General features: G+C 55.3%; 1 protein-coding gene across 9 annotated transcripts in view; it reads right to left on the reverse strand.

Annotated features, from left to right (window-relative positions):
- PITPNM2 (phosphatidylinositol transfer protein membrane associated 2) overlaps nucleotides 1–15,020 on the reverse strand; it is a 34,485-nt gene extending 19,465 nt beyond the window's left edge. For 4 of the 9 annotated variants that reach the window (XR_003678355.1, XR_008616604.1, XR_003678356.2 and 1 more), the window contains exons 1-5: nucleotides 14,581–15,018; nucleotides 6,967–7,181; nucleotides 5,764–5,885; nucleotides 2,940–3,167; nucleotides 563–871 (exon numbers count right to left, since the gene is read on the reverse strand). Coding sequence is in view for 5 of the 9 variants with exons in the window: in XM_028484675.1 (XP_028340476.1) it covers nucleotides 563–871; nucleotides 2,940–3,167; nucleotides 5,764–5,885; nucleotides 6,967–7,181; nucleotides 14,581–14,658 (952 nt within the window). In the remaining 4 variants the exon portion in view is untranslated. Of the gene's footprint in view, nucleotides 1–562; nucleotides 872–2,939; nucleotides 3,168–5,763; nucleotides 5,886–6,966; nucleotides 7,182–14,580 lie in introns of all 9 variants that reach the window. The other 5 variants (XM_055082660.1, XM_055082661.1, XM_055082662.1 and 2 more) reach the window with 2 other exon arrangements.
- Nucleotides 15,021–15,082: the final 62 nt, after the last annotated feature.

A 15,082-nucleotide genomic window follows, 5' to 3' on the forward strand; every position in this document is an offset into this window, starting at 1 on the left:
TGTGGGAAAAGCTGGATTTTGCTGGAGGGGGCGGACTCCTGGCGTTCTATACAAAATACCCCGAGTTTCCCCAATAACCACCGCAATTTCAAGTAAGTTCCAGAGAAAGGCCTTTCTGAGTATCTGAAGCCTTTCAGGTTCCTTTGGCCTGGCCGCTCCCTCAGGCGCAGAAGCCTCTCCTGGGTGTGCTGGGTGCAGCGCACCCAGACCCCCCCACCCCGCCTTGGAACCCTGGCTCAGAGCTGCAGCCGGCTGGGTCCCAGGAGGGGTTGGGAGAGGGGGATCCCGCGTGGCCAGCCTGCCTGTCTCAGCCGGGCTGTGTGGGTGCGTCTGGGTGGGAGAGTCTGGGGGAAGCTGCCAGGGTTGGGGCAACGCCCTGGGCTTCACTCCGAGCCGGAGGCTACAAGCAGGTGACTAGTTCCGAGTCCCGCAGGTCCGAGAGCAAGAGTCCACCTTCAGAGGCCGAAGTCCCCGGCAGAGGCACGGGGCTGCCCTGGCAGGGGCAGTCGCCGCGGTGGACGAGTAGAGGGCAGGGACACCCGCGGGGACACAGTGCGCTCACCTCCCCGCTTGGACGACCGAGACGACTTGGAGGACGTGGACCACTGCTTCTTCAGACCCCTGCCCACCAGGGGCTCCCCACCGCCACTGCTGGCCTGGGGGGGCTCCCTGGGGGCCTGGTCCTGGGCGGCCTCGTCCTTGGCCAGCTCCGCGGCCCCCCTGTCGTCCTCATTGAACTGGGCCATCTTGCGGGACAGCATGAGCTGCGCCTCCTTCTCCAGCTCCCGGATGTTGTCCATGTTCAGCCCGTACCACTCGTCCTGCCAGCACCAGGCCTGCCGGTGGGCCCTCACCATCACCTTCCGCAGGCCTGGGGGGAGGGAGGGAGAGAGAGAGACGCCCGTGTTAGAGCCCCTCGGGGACTCCGAGGCTGGGAGGTGCCCCACGTTGCAGGACAGGCTCTGCCCCTCGCCCACTGCGTGGCTTCCAGCGAACCACTGCCCTCGTGCCCGTTTCCCCATGTGTGAATGAGGGGTCCGGCTCACAGATGGCCGCACAAGCTCACAGTGGCTCTGTAACTGGGGTACTGGGGCTTCCCAAGGTACTGTGTGTGCTCAGAAGCCATGCTGAGGCTTGCGGGGCGGGGGGAATTCCTGCCTTGTGGGGAGCTGGAGGAGGACTTCCTGAGTGCTTCCTATCTCAGAGTCAAGGACACTTCTCTTGTCGAATTTCCCACGGGAAAGTCAACCTCAAGTTCGAAGCACGTTGGTCCTTTCTTTTTTAAACAGAATATATACACATACAATATAAAATAAGATATAAAATACAGTAAAGTACGATATATAGGAATATATCACATAGAGAAGATAAGATAGAAAATAAGATACTTTTAAGGTATAAAGAATAGAAGAACCACAGGGACAGGAAGCAGATGGGGGCCGCCTTGGGCGGGGATGAGAGTGGGGGTGATTGTGAAAGACTCTGGGGGCATGGAATGTTCTAGAACTGTGAGCACTACTCTGCAAACACACTGAATTTTGTGTTTATCACTTGCTTTTCTTTCCGTGTTTTTCTATACAATATGTTGGGCTGGCCTCCATGTTGCTGGCATTTACATGTATGTGTCATGCTGCATGTATTTTTCTGCCACTTGCCTTTTTTGGGTGAGTTGCCGGTTTGTTGCTGTATGGTATTTATTTGTTTGAAATACCACATTTTATTTACTCTTTCTCCTGCCAGTGGGCCTTTGAGTCACTTTCACTGTTTGTCCGTTTTGCTTTTACAATCCTGCTGCTCTGAACATTCCAGAACGTGCATTTGAGTTTCTCCAGGGGGGCAAACCCGGAAGGGTCATCACTGACTCTTCCTCCCGCTTTCCTAGAGAAAGCTGAGCGGCTTCCCAGGTGGTCCAGCTCTTCCTTGTTCCCAGGCTGGTCTCTGACGACCCTTCCTCCGGGCTCACCTCCTGATTCCCACTTGCAGCCTCGCTCAGGCCACTCGGCCTCCCCAGCCGTCCTTTCTGTATCCCTTCATTCCCAAAAGCCTGCCTGGGAGAAACTCCCTCTCACCCCTGCTCCTGGGAGGGTGCCCCCAAGCCCCGGGCCGTGGCCTCAGGCACGCCACCCTCAGGGTCAGCCAGCACCCACACTGGACAGACCGTCTGATGAGATGTGACGCACAGACGAGGACGGCTGGACGGGAGATCTGGGTTCAGACCCAGGGCTGGCCCTGGGCTTCCTCCACTGCAGATGGGGGTTGGAGGGGGTGACAGTGGCCACCCGGCAGGGCCACGGAGAGCTGATGTGACACCTGTGGAGCATACCATCAGTGCTGTGACTCTGCTCATGGCTACACAGTCACCCTTGCTCTTGGAGTGAGCAGGTGTCTGCCCGGGTGCCGCTCCTGGGTCATGAGCCTTGGGGCTCAAACCAGGCCCTGGGCACCGACCTGTGCCCTGACTAGGGGGCAGGGAGGAGCCCGGGTCGGCACTAGCTCCTTCTGGAACCCCTGGGCACCTGCTCTCGGCCAGGCGAGCGTGGGTGCAGGACAGGAGGATGTCCGAGACGCTCTCCCCTGGGACTTCCAGCCCAAAGCGGGCGGCAGTGCCGGGGCAGGGCCTGGGGTCTGGCCTTGGGGCGCCGAGAGGTGCTGTGAGCAGCAGGGGGGCAGTCCCCTGGGGCTGCTCCCCCATGGTGGGTGGGCGCCACATGTTACAAATACCAGCCAGTCCGGAGCGTCTGGGGCAGGCATACACCGCCTGTCACCTGTAGGTGCTCAGCAAGGGTTCATATGGTCAAGGTGAACCCGGTGGGCGGCTGCATGTGGGCCTGGGGGGGTCGCCTGTCCAGAGGAAGACAGAAACGTGGAGTCCCGGGCAGATGCAGGGAGAGAGGGCGGGCGCACAGGGGCACACAGACGGAGAGGCCGGGCGCGCTCACCCGTGTCGTGGATGAACCTCTCGATCTTGGACTGCATGCCCCAGTAGCGGAACTCCACCTTGCAGAGCTTGTAGGCGCACATTATGGGGAAGACCTGCTGCTTGTATTCCTCGATCCAGTTCTCGGACAGGGGCCCCCGCTGGGTCTTGGTCGAGTGGAACAGCTTGGGGTCCTCTTCCGTCTTGTACTCGTTGGGGGGCACGGGGTCCTTGACGATGTCGATGAAATCTACGGGGAGACCCCGTGAGTGACAACTTCTGCCCCAACCTCCACCCCACTCCTCCCCATCCAGTCTCCTCGCCATGTCCCTGCCAACCCCCAAATCCTCGTAGGGCCCCAGGCCTCGATGTGCCCCGGGGCCCGACGTGGGGGTGAGGATGTTGCTCTGGTCCACCCTGACCCCGAGCTCCCCCGCCCTCAGGACCTGGGGCTTTCCTTGTTGCCTTTTCGAATCATTTCAGCAACCCCCCTGTTTGGGGCACGCTTGCCAAAGCGGATAAATAAGGTGACGAGCTGGAGAAGCATGGGCGAGATGAGGATGGAGGATGTGGGAAGGGGCGGGGGCGAGTAAGAGAGTAAAGCTTCCCAGAAAAGCTGGTGTTTCAGCTACAGGGGCAGAACAGTGAAGCCAAGAACGTCCCAGAATGTGACACTTACCCAGGAGGTGGGGGAGTTTGGGGAACTGCCAGGGTGTCTGCGTGGGTAGAGGTGGCGGGGATGCAGCTGGACACACCCACCACCTCTCGCCAGCCTTTGTGCCCGGCCGGCACCCTGAGGGGAAGTGGCCCTACACGTGTGCTTTAAGGCGGCTGGCCTGCTGGGAAGCCCCTCCCAGACAGATCAGCAGGGAAGAGTCCGGAAGCCACATCTGACGGGCCCAGGGGGAGGCGTCGGGCCTGAGAGGGTCCAGATGTGCCTGAGAGTGGTTGGGCAGCAGATGCCATGGGGCTGGGCGCTTGGGAAACAGCACTGGGGGCTGCTGGGACCTGGGTGAGGGGTGGGACAGTGAGCGAATCCGGAAAGGACCACCTCTTGCCACACGGCTCCTCCCCCAAGTCAAAGCCATCCTGCTGGGCTGGCTCCCCGAGGTGTGCGTGTGGTAGACGGGGTTGTGTGCACACTTGGTGAGGAGGAACCCAGGACAGGATCTGCGGCTCAGAGAGCCCTTCTTTCAGATGTGTGGGGACGACGGCGCTTGGAGGGGCTCTGCTCCGACCGGGCCCCGGCTGTCTCGTCTCCCTGGCTTGCTGGCACCGAGTCTGGGCCCTGGTTTACAGACGCAGACGTTGGCCCCGCCGAGACTGGTGATGGGTCAGAAGCGGCCCGAGGGCAGCAGGATGTGGGGAGGGGTGCACATCCTTCCTGGAGCAGACCACGTGCCCACCCCGCTCAGGCAGGCAAAGGCCGCTAAGGGGCTGGGCTGGGACTTAGGAACCATGGCAGGAGGACTTCGGGGTGGGGGGAGCCTGCAGCTGGCCGGACAAGAGCTGCCAGAGGGCCTGCGTCATGCTGGGTCCTTCCTTCCTGTTATGGGTAGAATGTGTCCCCTCCTAAACTCAGTCGTTGGAGTTCTGGCCCCCAGGGCCTCAGAATGTGACCTTATTTGGAGACAGGGTCTTTAAAGAAGTAATCTAATTAAAGTGAGGTCATTAGGGTGCACCTAATCCAATATAACTAGAGTGCTTATAAAAAGGAGAAATTTGGCTCCGTTAAAAAGAATACGCCTGAAACTAACACAGCATTGTAAATCAACTATACTTCAATTAAAGAAAAAAAAAGGAGAAATTCGAATACGGACATGCACGCAGAGAGAACACCATGTAAAGATGAAGGCAGAGATTGAGGTGATGCGTCTACAAGCCGAGGAACGCCAAAGATTGCCAGCAGCCACCAGAATCTAGGGGAGAGGCCCAAACCGATTCTCCCTCAGGGACCCCAGAAGGAGCCAACCCTGCTGACACCTTGACCTTGACTTCTGACCTCCAAAACTGTGAGACAAAAAGTATCTGTTGTCTTAAGTCCCTTAGTCTGCGGTACTTCGTTCTGGTAGCGCTCGGAAGCTAAGGTATCTCCCAAAGCCCACGGGGGCCTGAAAACTCCGGCAGGAGGGAGGAGTCTCAGGGGATTGCCCTCCAGGCCCCTGAGGCCGCCTGGGGGCTCGTCAACACCCCTCCAACACCAGCCGTGCACCCGTCTGGGAACCACCACGGCTTGTTCCTACGGGCTCGGGGCCTGCTGAGGTGCGGCCGGCCCATGGATGTGTCTTGTTGGCTGGCATATTTACAAAGATTTTAAATTAGCTGTCAACGTTTGGGAACTGGAAGATTTCACATGAAAACCCTGATTTCTGGCCTCGCTTGAAAAAGAAGATTTAACAAATGGGACCTGTTTCCCACATGGCATAGTCAGCTAGAGGGGAGTAGAGCAGAGGCCGCCCACCATCAAGGGGACACAGGCCCCATCCGGCCTGCTGCACTCACGCATGGCTGTCAGCCTGATGTGGCCCCCAAGCACACGCATGCATTTCTGGGGATGGGGACACTTCGAAGGGATGAAGGGAACGGGCTTGAGCGGGAAACGCACGTAGCCTTGGTGGGCACATCGGGGAAACGGGGCCGAGCAGACGCATCCTTCCTCCCCTGCCGACCTCCGACCAGGCTTGCTTGGGCTCTAACCTCCCCGCCCGGGGCAGGAGCCGGTCTGCAGCGGCCAGGCCTGAGGGCCAGGGGCAGAGTCAAGGGGCCCACGGGCGGGGAAGGCGGGAACTCAGCCCTGCAGGGCTCCTGCCCTTCCCGGACTTGGGAGTGTCGGGGTAGACGGTTACCGATCGTCAGCTGGTTCTTTTCCACAGGAGACAGGCTGAACACATTGGGGTTTTCTCCAGCGTCAGTTTTATAAAAGGTTTCGATGTCAATGGAGAATTTCTCCACAAAAGGGCAAGTGAACCTGTGGGAGAAGCAGAGTATCCATCAGGGCTCGAGCTTAGAGGTGTGGGCGTGGGTGGCTGGGTGGAGGGCGAGGGCTGGAGTGGTGGCCGAGAACCGTCTGTCCCGTCCACCTCCTGGACCTTCACCTCGTCCCAAGAAGAGCCAAGTCCAGGTTGGGGGCAGGGGTGGGTTTAGGGGGAAGGAGGAGTCGTTCCGGGAAGATGCCGGCAGCCCTGCGTCCACGTGCGTGAGGCGTGGTGTGCACGCAGGCACAGCTAAGGTGGCACACTGCTGAGTCGGCTGAATCTGGACCGGCGCTTCGTGTGACATGCCACCCTGTCCCCCGTCCCCTAAGAAACCAGGTGTGGCAACAGGGAGACAGCCCCTCTCTCTTGACTGGAGATGAGCTCAGAGGAGGAAAGTGCTGCTGGGAAGAGGAATAACCTGGATGGACCCTCCAGCAAGTTCCAGGCCCTCAACGACCTGGGGAAGGAAGCCCCAGGGGATTCATGGGGACTCCGCCTGCTCGGCAAGTGGGTGGCCAGCTGGGAGCAGCCCCCGATCTCTTCTAACGCAGCAGTGCTCAGCTGCATTGGGTGGGGGCCACAGAGCGAAGAGCCCCCCTACCAGAGGGATCCAAAGGAAGCCCTGCTCAACATGGTTTGTTATAAAACATCATCACAGTCGCTGAAGGTCTCAGGGATGGGAATCTGGGCCACCTGGTCTACCCTCAGTTTGTGTTTCTTCCCAGCCGGTTGACTGTCCTGCATTCCCAGGCGAATGTTAAAGTGAGTTTGTATTCCCTGAGCCTTCCCAGGTGGCAAAGGAGTCTCAGATGGCCCTTGCTGGCCTCATGCCTTCCTGTTCTCCCCCACTGGCAGGCTAGAAGGCACCTAGGGGTATACCCTTCCCTCTCCTGCCTGTTCTCTGAGGGGGAACCTGGGGGACCTCCAGGGTACCACTCAGAACGGAGGCTCAGCTCCCCAGGAGCCAGGGCTCCTTGGGGTGTGGGGATTGAGCCTGTCTGGGGGGCCAGCACCTGGATCTATGCCGCAGGGTTGCTTCCCCAGCAGACAGCACGAGGCTGAGGGCAAGCTCACCTGGTTCGGGTATAGGGGTAGGCGTTCCAGGACTCCTCCACCACCCGCAGGGCCGCCTTGGGCAGGATGGAGCGGAACCAGCTGGGGATGTGCATGCCCACATGGTACACCTTGTGTGTGTACTGCCCGGAGCCGCCAGGGCCGTCCGTGTATGGCCGGTTCTCCAGGATCTCCACGCCACTGCCTTCACCGAACGTCTCGTTACGGCTCTTCTTCTGTGGGGACAAAAGCACCAGCGATGTGTGGGTCCAGAGCACTCTGCAGAGGGGGAGGGGTTCAGGAGACTGGCCGAGGGTGCTGACTGGGCGGTGGGGTTTTGGCCAACCTGGCTGGCTCCTCCTGTGTCACTTCAGGACACCCCCCCCACCCCACCCCCCGGCTCCACGTGCCCCAGCACTCATGCAGGAGACTGAAGGGGCCACGGTTCCCTCTCCGAGCCCAGCACCGCACGTGCAAACTCCTCCGTTCTGACTCCTAAGTGTACCGGGACTGGAAGTGTTCCCAAGGTCAGGAACAAGACAAGGATGCCTGCTTTCTCACCTCTAGCCAACATTGTACTGGAGGTTCTAGCCAGAGAAATTAGGCAAGAAAAACAAATAGTAAGAGGCATTCGAATAGGAAAGGAAGAAGTAAAACTATCTCAATTTGTTGATGACACACTCATATACAGAAAAGCCTAAAGAATCGCCCCCAAATCTGTTAGACCTAATACGTATACTCAACAGAGTTGCAGGATACAAAATCAACACACAAAAGCAAATAATGCAGAAAGGAAATAAAGAAGTCATTTCCATTTACAATAGCATCCAAAAGAATAAAATACCTGGGAATAAATTTAACCAAGGAGGTACAAGACTTGTACACAGAAAACTGTAAAATATTGCTGAAAGAAATTAAAGAAGATCTAAATAAATGGAAAGACATCTGTGTTCATGCACTGGAAGATTTAGTATTGTTAAGATGTCAATACTCCCCAAAGCAATCTGCAGGTCCAATGTAATCCCTATCAAAATCCAATGGCAGTTTTGGTAGAAAGGGAAAAACTGATCCTAAAATTCATATGGAATTTCCAGGGCTCTCAAACAGCACAAACAATTTTGAAAACAAAACAAAGTTGGAATGCTCACATTTTCTGATATCAGAACTCGCTATAAAACTATAGTAGGGGGACTTCCCTGGTGGCACAGTGGTTAAGAATCCGCCTGCCAATGCAGGGGACACGGGTTTGATCCCTGGTCCGGGAAGATCCCACATGCCACGGAGCAACTAAGCCTGTGCGCCGCAACTACTGAGCCCACATGCCACAACTACTGAAGCCCACGAGCTCCAGGGCCCGAGCACCACAGTGAAGAGTAGCCCCCGCTCACTGCAACTAGAGAAAAGCCCGTATGCAGCAACGAAGACCCAACGCAGCCAAAAATAAAAAACAAAACAAAACACAACTATAGTAGGGACTTCCCTGGTGGGGCAGTGGTTAAGAATCTGCCGGCCAATGCAGGGGACACGGGTTCGAGCCCCGGTCCGGGAAGATCCCACATGCCGCGGAACAACTAAGCCCATGCGCCACAACTACTGAGCCTGTGTGCCACAACTAATGAAACCCGCACGGTTAGAGCCTATGCTCCACAACAAGAGAAGCCACCGCAATGAGAAGCCCTTGTACCGCAACGAACAGTAGCCCCCACTCGCCGCAACTAGAGAAAGTCCGCGCGCAGCAACGAAGGACAAACGCAGCCAAAAAAAAAAGATTCATCCACCTGTTGCGGGTGGTAGCAGCTCTTTAAAAAAAAACACAAACTTTAGTAATCCAAACAGTGTAGTACTGGCATAGGACAGATCTATGGAATGGAGATGAGAGTTTAGAAATAAACCCACCGATCTGTACGCTATACATATTGATTCTCAACAAGGGTGCCAAAACCATTCAATGCAGGAGGGAAGAGTCTTTTCAACAAATGCTGCTGGGACAATTGGATACCCACGTGCAAAAGAATGAAGTTGCACTACTATCTCATACCACATATAAAGATTAACTCAAAATGGATCAAAGCCCTAATTGTAAGAACTAAAAGTATAGAACTCTTAGAAGAAAACATAGGGGCAAATCTTCATGACCTCGGATTTGACAATGGTTTCTCAAATATGATACCCAAAGCACAAGCAACCAAACAAAAAACAGCTAAATTGGACTTCATCAAAATGAAAAAAAAAAACTGTTGTGCATCAAGGGACACTATCAAGAGAGTGAAAGGACAATCCACAGAATGGGAGAAACTTTTTTGTAAATAATATATCTGATAAATGAATTATATCCATACAATAAAACATGATTTGGCTGTAAAAAGGAATGAAGTACTGACACATGCTACTACAGAGATGAACCTTGAAAACATGCCGAGTGAAAGAAACCGGACACAAAAGGCCATATACTATATGATCCCATTTATATAAAATGTACAGAACAGGCAAATCCAGAGAGTCAGAAAGTAGATTATTGGTTGCCTGGGGGTTGGGGGAAAATGGAGAGTGACTTCTTTATGGGATGACGAAAACGCTCTAGAATTGTGATGTTTTCACAACTCTGTGAATGTGCTAAAAGCCACTAAACTGTACACTTTAAATGTGTGAATTGTGTGGTGTGGGACTTACAGCTCAATAAATCTGGTATAAAACAAAACAAAGAAACAAATAAAAACCAACCTTGCCTCTTGTACTCAACTAAGATTTCAGAGAGATCAAACACGAGGAGTGAGAAGGGGCCTCGGAGGCACTGCCCAGGAGATGTGACGCCTGGGTCACCTCCAAGTGTCTTTCTGCCACGAACGCCCTTCCCAGGGTCCAGAAGCTCAGGTTTCTGCTTCTGCACAAAACCTCGTGGTCAAGGTGCTGGTGACTTTAAGCCCAGCATCTGTTTCCATGGTGACGTGACAGCAGGCCATCTTCGGTCAGCTTCCTGAACAGCAGGTGCGCATACACTCACACATGCACGCACCTGAGTCCTCGCACACGTACACAGGCACTCCCCAGGGCACGGCCTTGCCCTCGGGGCACGAACCCTCTCTAAGGCACAAAGACATGATGTATCTGCATGGCCAGAGACACTGAGTCCCCTTCAGAAAAACAGCAGACCCTGGTTGAGGTCAGATGGAGTCAAAGCAGGGACATGACATTCCTCACTCTTTAAAGGAGCTCCTGGAATGTGGCCCAGATTCCATAATGAAAATAGCGACCATTTCCCGGATGCTTTCCAAGGTCCCGCCTCTTACAGTGGCTTCGTTTATTAGCAGTTGTGCTAAGCGCTTGGCATGCGCTTTCTCATACGGTTACTGCAATGAGCCCTTGAGAAGAGTGCAGGACCACCATCGCCCCCAAGGTACAGATGGGAAGGTGGAGGCTCAGAGAGGCCGAGCGACCATCCAAGGTTACAGTTACAAAACAGCAGAGCCAGGACCAACTCAGACCTGCTGGAGTCCAGGGCCTGCACGCCTGAAGCAGTGAGCGCCTCAAGGAAAACACCTCAGGACGAGGTAGGTGCTGATAAGTAGTTATCGAGCAAGTACAGAGACTGTAGTCCTAACCCTGTGGCCAACTTTCTCTCATCCTGGACAGGTTTCTTCTTGTGTCTGGTCTCAGTTTCTAAAACTATAAGTGGGGATGGGGTTACCTGTCTGCCCAAGCCCCAGTGTAGTGGGTTAAAGGCCTCCCCCCACCAATCCATGTCTACCTAGAATCTCAAACTGTGACCTCATCTGGAAATAGGGTCTTTGCAGATGTATTGATAATTAGTTAAGATGAGGTCATCTTAACTTAGATGGAGTAGACAACTTAGGGTGGGCCCTAAATCCAATGAGAAGAGATCATTATAAGAAGAGAAAACGGAGACACAGACACACACGGAGGGCAGGCAGCCATGTGATAACACAGGCAGAGACTAGAGTGAAACAGCTTTAAACCAAGGAACGCCAAGGACTGCCGGCCACCACCAGAAGCTGGGAGAGGCAAGGGAGGATTCCCCCCAGCCCCCCAGAGCCTTCAGAGGCAGCACGGCCTGCTAACACCTTGATTTTGGACTTCTGTCCTCCAGAACTCTGAGAGAATAAATTTCTGTTGCTTTAAGCCATCCAGTTCGTGGTGCTTTGTTACGGCAGCCCCAGGGAATGAAACATCTGGGGTGCCGGGTGGCTCGGTGAGAAAAGGACTTGCAGGTCAGAGGGGTCAGTGCACACGGAGTCTCTGAGGGCTGAGGTGCGGCCTGCTCGGGATCCGAGGGCAGAGAAGGCCCAGGGAAGGCCAGAGAGGGAGCAGGGGCGGGGAGGGTGCCTCCCACCTGGCCTCACTGGGCCTGCACAGACCCCAGGCCCCAGGGATGGGGGAGGGGAGAAGAGGAGGAGGGGAGGGTCCTGCTCACATCAGAAGTCACTGCCCATCCCTGCCAACCACTCCCGCGAGCAGCCGGTGCTGCGCTGCCTCCCCGAGACTGCGGGCGTGACCTACCCTACCCAGCCCGCACAGGCTGGGTGAAGGCCCCTCCCCCCTCCTCTCCTCCCCTCCCCCACCCCTGGGGCCTGGGGTCTGCAAGGGAGGAGCCTGAGCCGCCAGGGGCCTGATGCAGAAAAAGCACCGGATGAAGGGGGTGGGGGGTAAAGGATTCAAAGTCCAAGAAACCCGGCCAATCAGGCAGCTCTCAGAGCTGTCCAGGGTCCTGGCTAAGCCGCTTCGCTTCTGATCCCTCCCCGTTTGCTGGGCACCTCCTAGGATGGAAGGCTCGCTCCCAGCCAGACCAATTTTTCTTTTCTTCTTTCTTTCTTTCCTTCCTTCCTTCCTTTCTTTTTTTTAACCTTGAACAACATGCATATTGAGTGCTGGTCAGGCAGGTATGAGGCACTTTGATACGTGAGCCCATCTTGTTTACAACCTCAGGGAGGAGGTGGCTTGTTCAGAAGGCCGGCCTCTTCCTACCTGCCACCACAGTTGGAAAGCAGGATCAGTGGGCAATGAACTAAGGTCTTGCTCTTCTTTCCAGAAAAACGAAGCTGCCCTCCTTGATGGACCATCTATCTCGTAAGGCCCAGCTCGGAATGCAGGCCCTCCTGGAGCACTGGGCTCCCAGCCTCCTAGCCCCACTACTCTGGCCTCTACTCAGTGGGCTGCATACACATCAGTCTCCCCGCAGGCAAGCCTGGAGCGCAGAAAGCACTTTTTTTTTTTTTAAACATCTTTATTGGAGTATAATTGCTTTACAATGGTGTGTTAGTTTCTGCTTTACAAAAGAGTGAATCAGTTATACATATACACATGTTCCCATACCTCTTCCCTCTTGCGTCTCCCTCCCTCCCACCCTCCCTATCCCACCCCTCTAGGTGGTCACAAAGCACCGAGCTGATCTCCCTGTGCTATGCGGCTGCTTCCCACTAGCTATCTGTTCTACGTTTGGTAGTGTATATATGTCCATGCCACTCTCTCACTTTGTCACAGCCTACCCTTCCCCCTCCTCACATCCTCAAGTCCATTCTCTAGTAGGTCTGTGTCTCCATTCCTGTCTTAGAAAGCACTTTTTATTCGTCTCTGTAGCCCAGCCCTTTCCCAGGCCGGGCACAGAAAAGTCTGGTGAATTTAACTTAGTTTTTAAACAGCATTATTGAGGTAGGATTGACATACAATAAATCATCTATTTGTAAAGGTACAGTCGGTGAGCTGTGATGTACGTTCACACCCATGAAACTGTCACACAGTGGAGATAATGGGCTTGTCCATCACCCCCACGGTGGATGGAGCCCCCCCGGAACCGTGGAGCCAGAGGCGGGTAAGACGAATGCCAAAGCGCAGGCAGAGGAGGCTGGCCTTGAGAGGCACGTGTGTCAGTGGGGCTGTAGGAGGCATCACCTAGGAGGCTGGGAAGGCTTCACATTAATTGGAGGCATAGGACAGATGTTGAAAAAAGCACCTTAAAACAGGGGGTGCAGATGGCAGGTGTCTGAGGAGCCCTGAGTCCGAGGTGTTTACCTACTTGAAAAAGCTTGGGATAAACTGGAAGTTGAAAGTCAGCCTCCTGGGACCTTGATGCTCCCAGCGCCCTAGCAGAGCTGAGGGCCATCTGCTGCGGTCCGGGGTTAGGGTCCAGGGCTCCCCTGGCTCGGGGAGGAATGAGGAAGCCACAGGACAAACAGTGCCTCTGGCAGATCAGCCTGGTCCTTGAACAGGCTGAGAGATTTCCAGAGTGCCTGGCGCCGGGGGGGCTGATGCCAGTCTCACCTCTCCCCACTCTCGAGGAATAATTACTGGGTAAGTGGTTCAAGAGGGAATTGAGTGGCGCTTCTGAAGCAGCGTGGAGCAAACAGCCCCCCAGAGAGGCTGAGTTGGCCTTCTGTTCTCTTCCCAGCCAAGCTTCCCACGCTGAGGGCCGGGTCACACTCGGGATGAAGGTGCGGGCCCTGCCGGGCTCTCCCTGCCCTGATGGCCCCGTGTCACGCTTGCGCAGCCAGGGGCTGCACCGAGGCGTCCGTGTACCCAGAAAAGCCAGAGCCAGGCCGGGAGCAGGTTCATAATCAGACCCCCAACTGGGAGGAAAGCTGCCAGGCCAGGCAAAGGGCTGGGGCACCAAGGATGAGCAAGAGGCTGGCAGAGAAGCTGGGATGGGGACCCCCACGGGGCAGGACCACAGCCAGCACCCCAACGAGCAGGAGCTGTGGTCACATCTGGGCCATGAGGAGCCGATCCTGGGTCTCCCTATCCTGGGTTCCAGGTTAGTCAGGCACTGAGTAGGGAGGCCAGCAACATCTGGGGTGGGGTGATCATCTCTGGTTTGTCACAGGCCCGGTCATCCTCAAAGTCATTTGTGACTCTGTAAATCAGCCACTTAGCCTAAGGCATGAGGAAAGTGCGTACCTGGAGCTGGGAGGCAGGCTGTGTGCTCTTGGACAAGTCACTTAACTTCTCTGGGCCTTGCACCTTCCTGTCTGCCAAATGGATTGTCATGGACTGAACGTTTGTGTCCCTCGTCCCCCAAATTCATATGTCGAAGCCCCAACCTCCAATGGGATGATGCTAGGAGGTCAGGCCTTTGGGAGGTGATTAGGTCATGAAGCTGGAGCCCTCATAATAGAATTTGTGCCCTTATAAAGGAGGCCCCAGAGAGCTCCCTGGCTCCTTATGCCCTGTGAAGACACAGCAAGCAGGTGGCCGTCTGTAAGCCAGGAAGAGGGCCCTTACCAGACACCAAATCTGTCAGTACCTTGATCTTGGACTTCCCAGCCTCTAGAACTGTGAGAAATGAACGTCTGTTGTTTAAGCCACCCAGCCTGTAGCATTTTGTTATACAGCTCAAGCTGACTAAACACAAGGATGATATCTGGATCAGTAAGAGGATGGGTATTATACACAAAGAGTATTAGTCTTGTCAGTGCTGTGAATACAGTGCTGGTGAGACAATCCAATGCCACAAACATCCACGGCATGTTGCATGTGCCTGGCTTCGCGCTTGGAAGCCAGAGCTCCAGTGCAATTTCAGACACTGACCAGAAGCCTACTGGGCAGATACTGCTGCGAAGGCCACAGTGCCACCCAACCCTCCACGCCGGTGCTGAGAGCTGCTGTGTGCACGGCCTCGCCACCCACCTGTATCATGTACAGCTGGGCAATGCGGTACTCCTCCACGGTCATTGGCAGAGGAATCCGATATTCCTTTATAATCATCTTGGAGTCCAAGCCTTCCCGTCAATGGGGAACTGTGCGTTGGGACTTCTAGGCGAGGTTCCTTAAATAACCATGACAAAATTCACCAAGGACCCCTGAGAGAGAAAGAGAGGACAGGAGAGTCACTTTCTGCAAAAGCTGATGGGTAAAGTAGCACAGGAAGGGCCTGGTCTAGACCCCAGCCTAGAGTTCTGGTCTCAAGTCAGCCACGAGCCCACTGTGTGACCCTGAGCCCACCGCGTGACCTTGAGCAAGTTCCCTCACCTCCCCAGCCTCCATTTTCCCTGTCTGCCAAGCAACTGCGTAGAGGACATGTATAAACTCTGATCAGCCACGAGGAAATAAAGGATTGTTATCCTGCTAGCGAGGGCCAGGCGATGGGAGGGCATCGCATGCCCTAAGAGTCAAGAGCATCGCGTTCTTG

Source organism: Physeter macrocephalus, unplaced genomic scaffold, assembly GCF_002837175.3.
Source record: "Physeter macrocephalus isolate SW-GA unplaced genomic scaffold, ASM283717v5 random_210, whole genome shotgun sequence".
NCBI lineage: Eukaryota > Metazoa > Chordata > Mammalia > Artiodactyla > Physeteridae > Physeter > Physeter macrocephalus.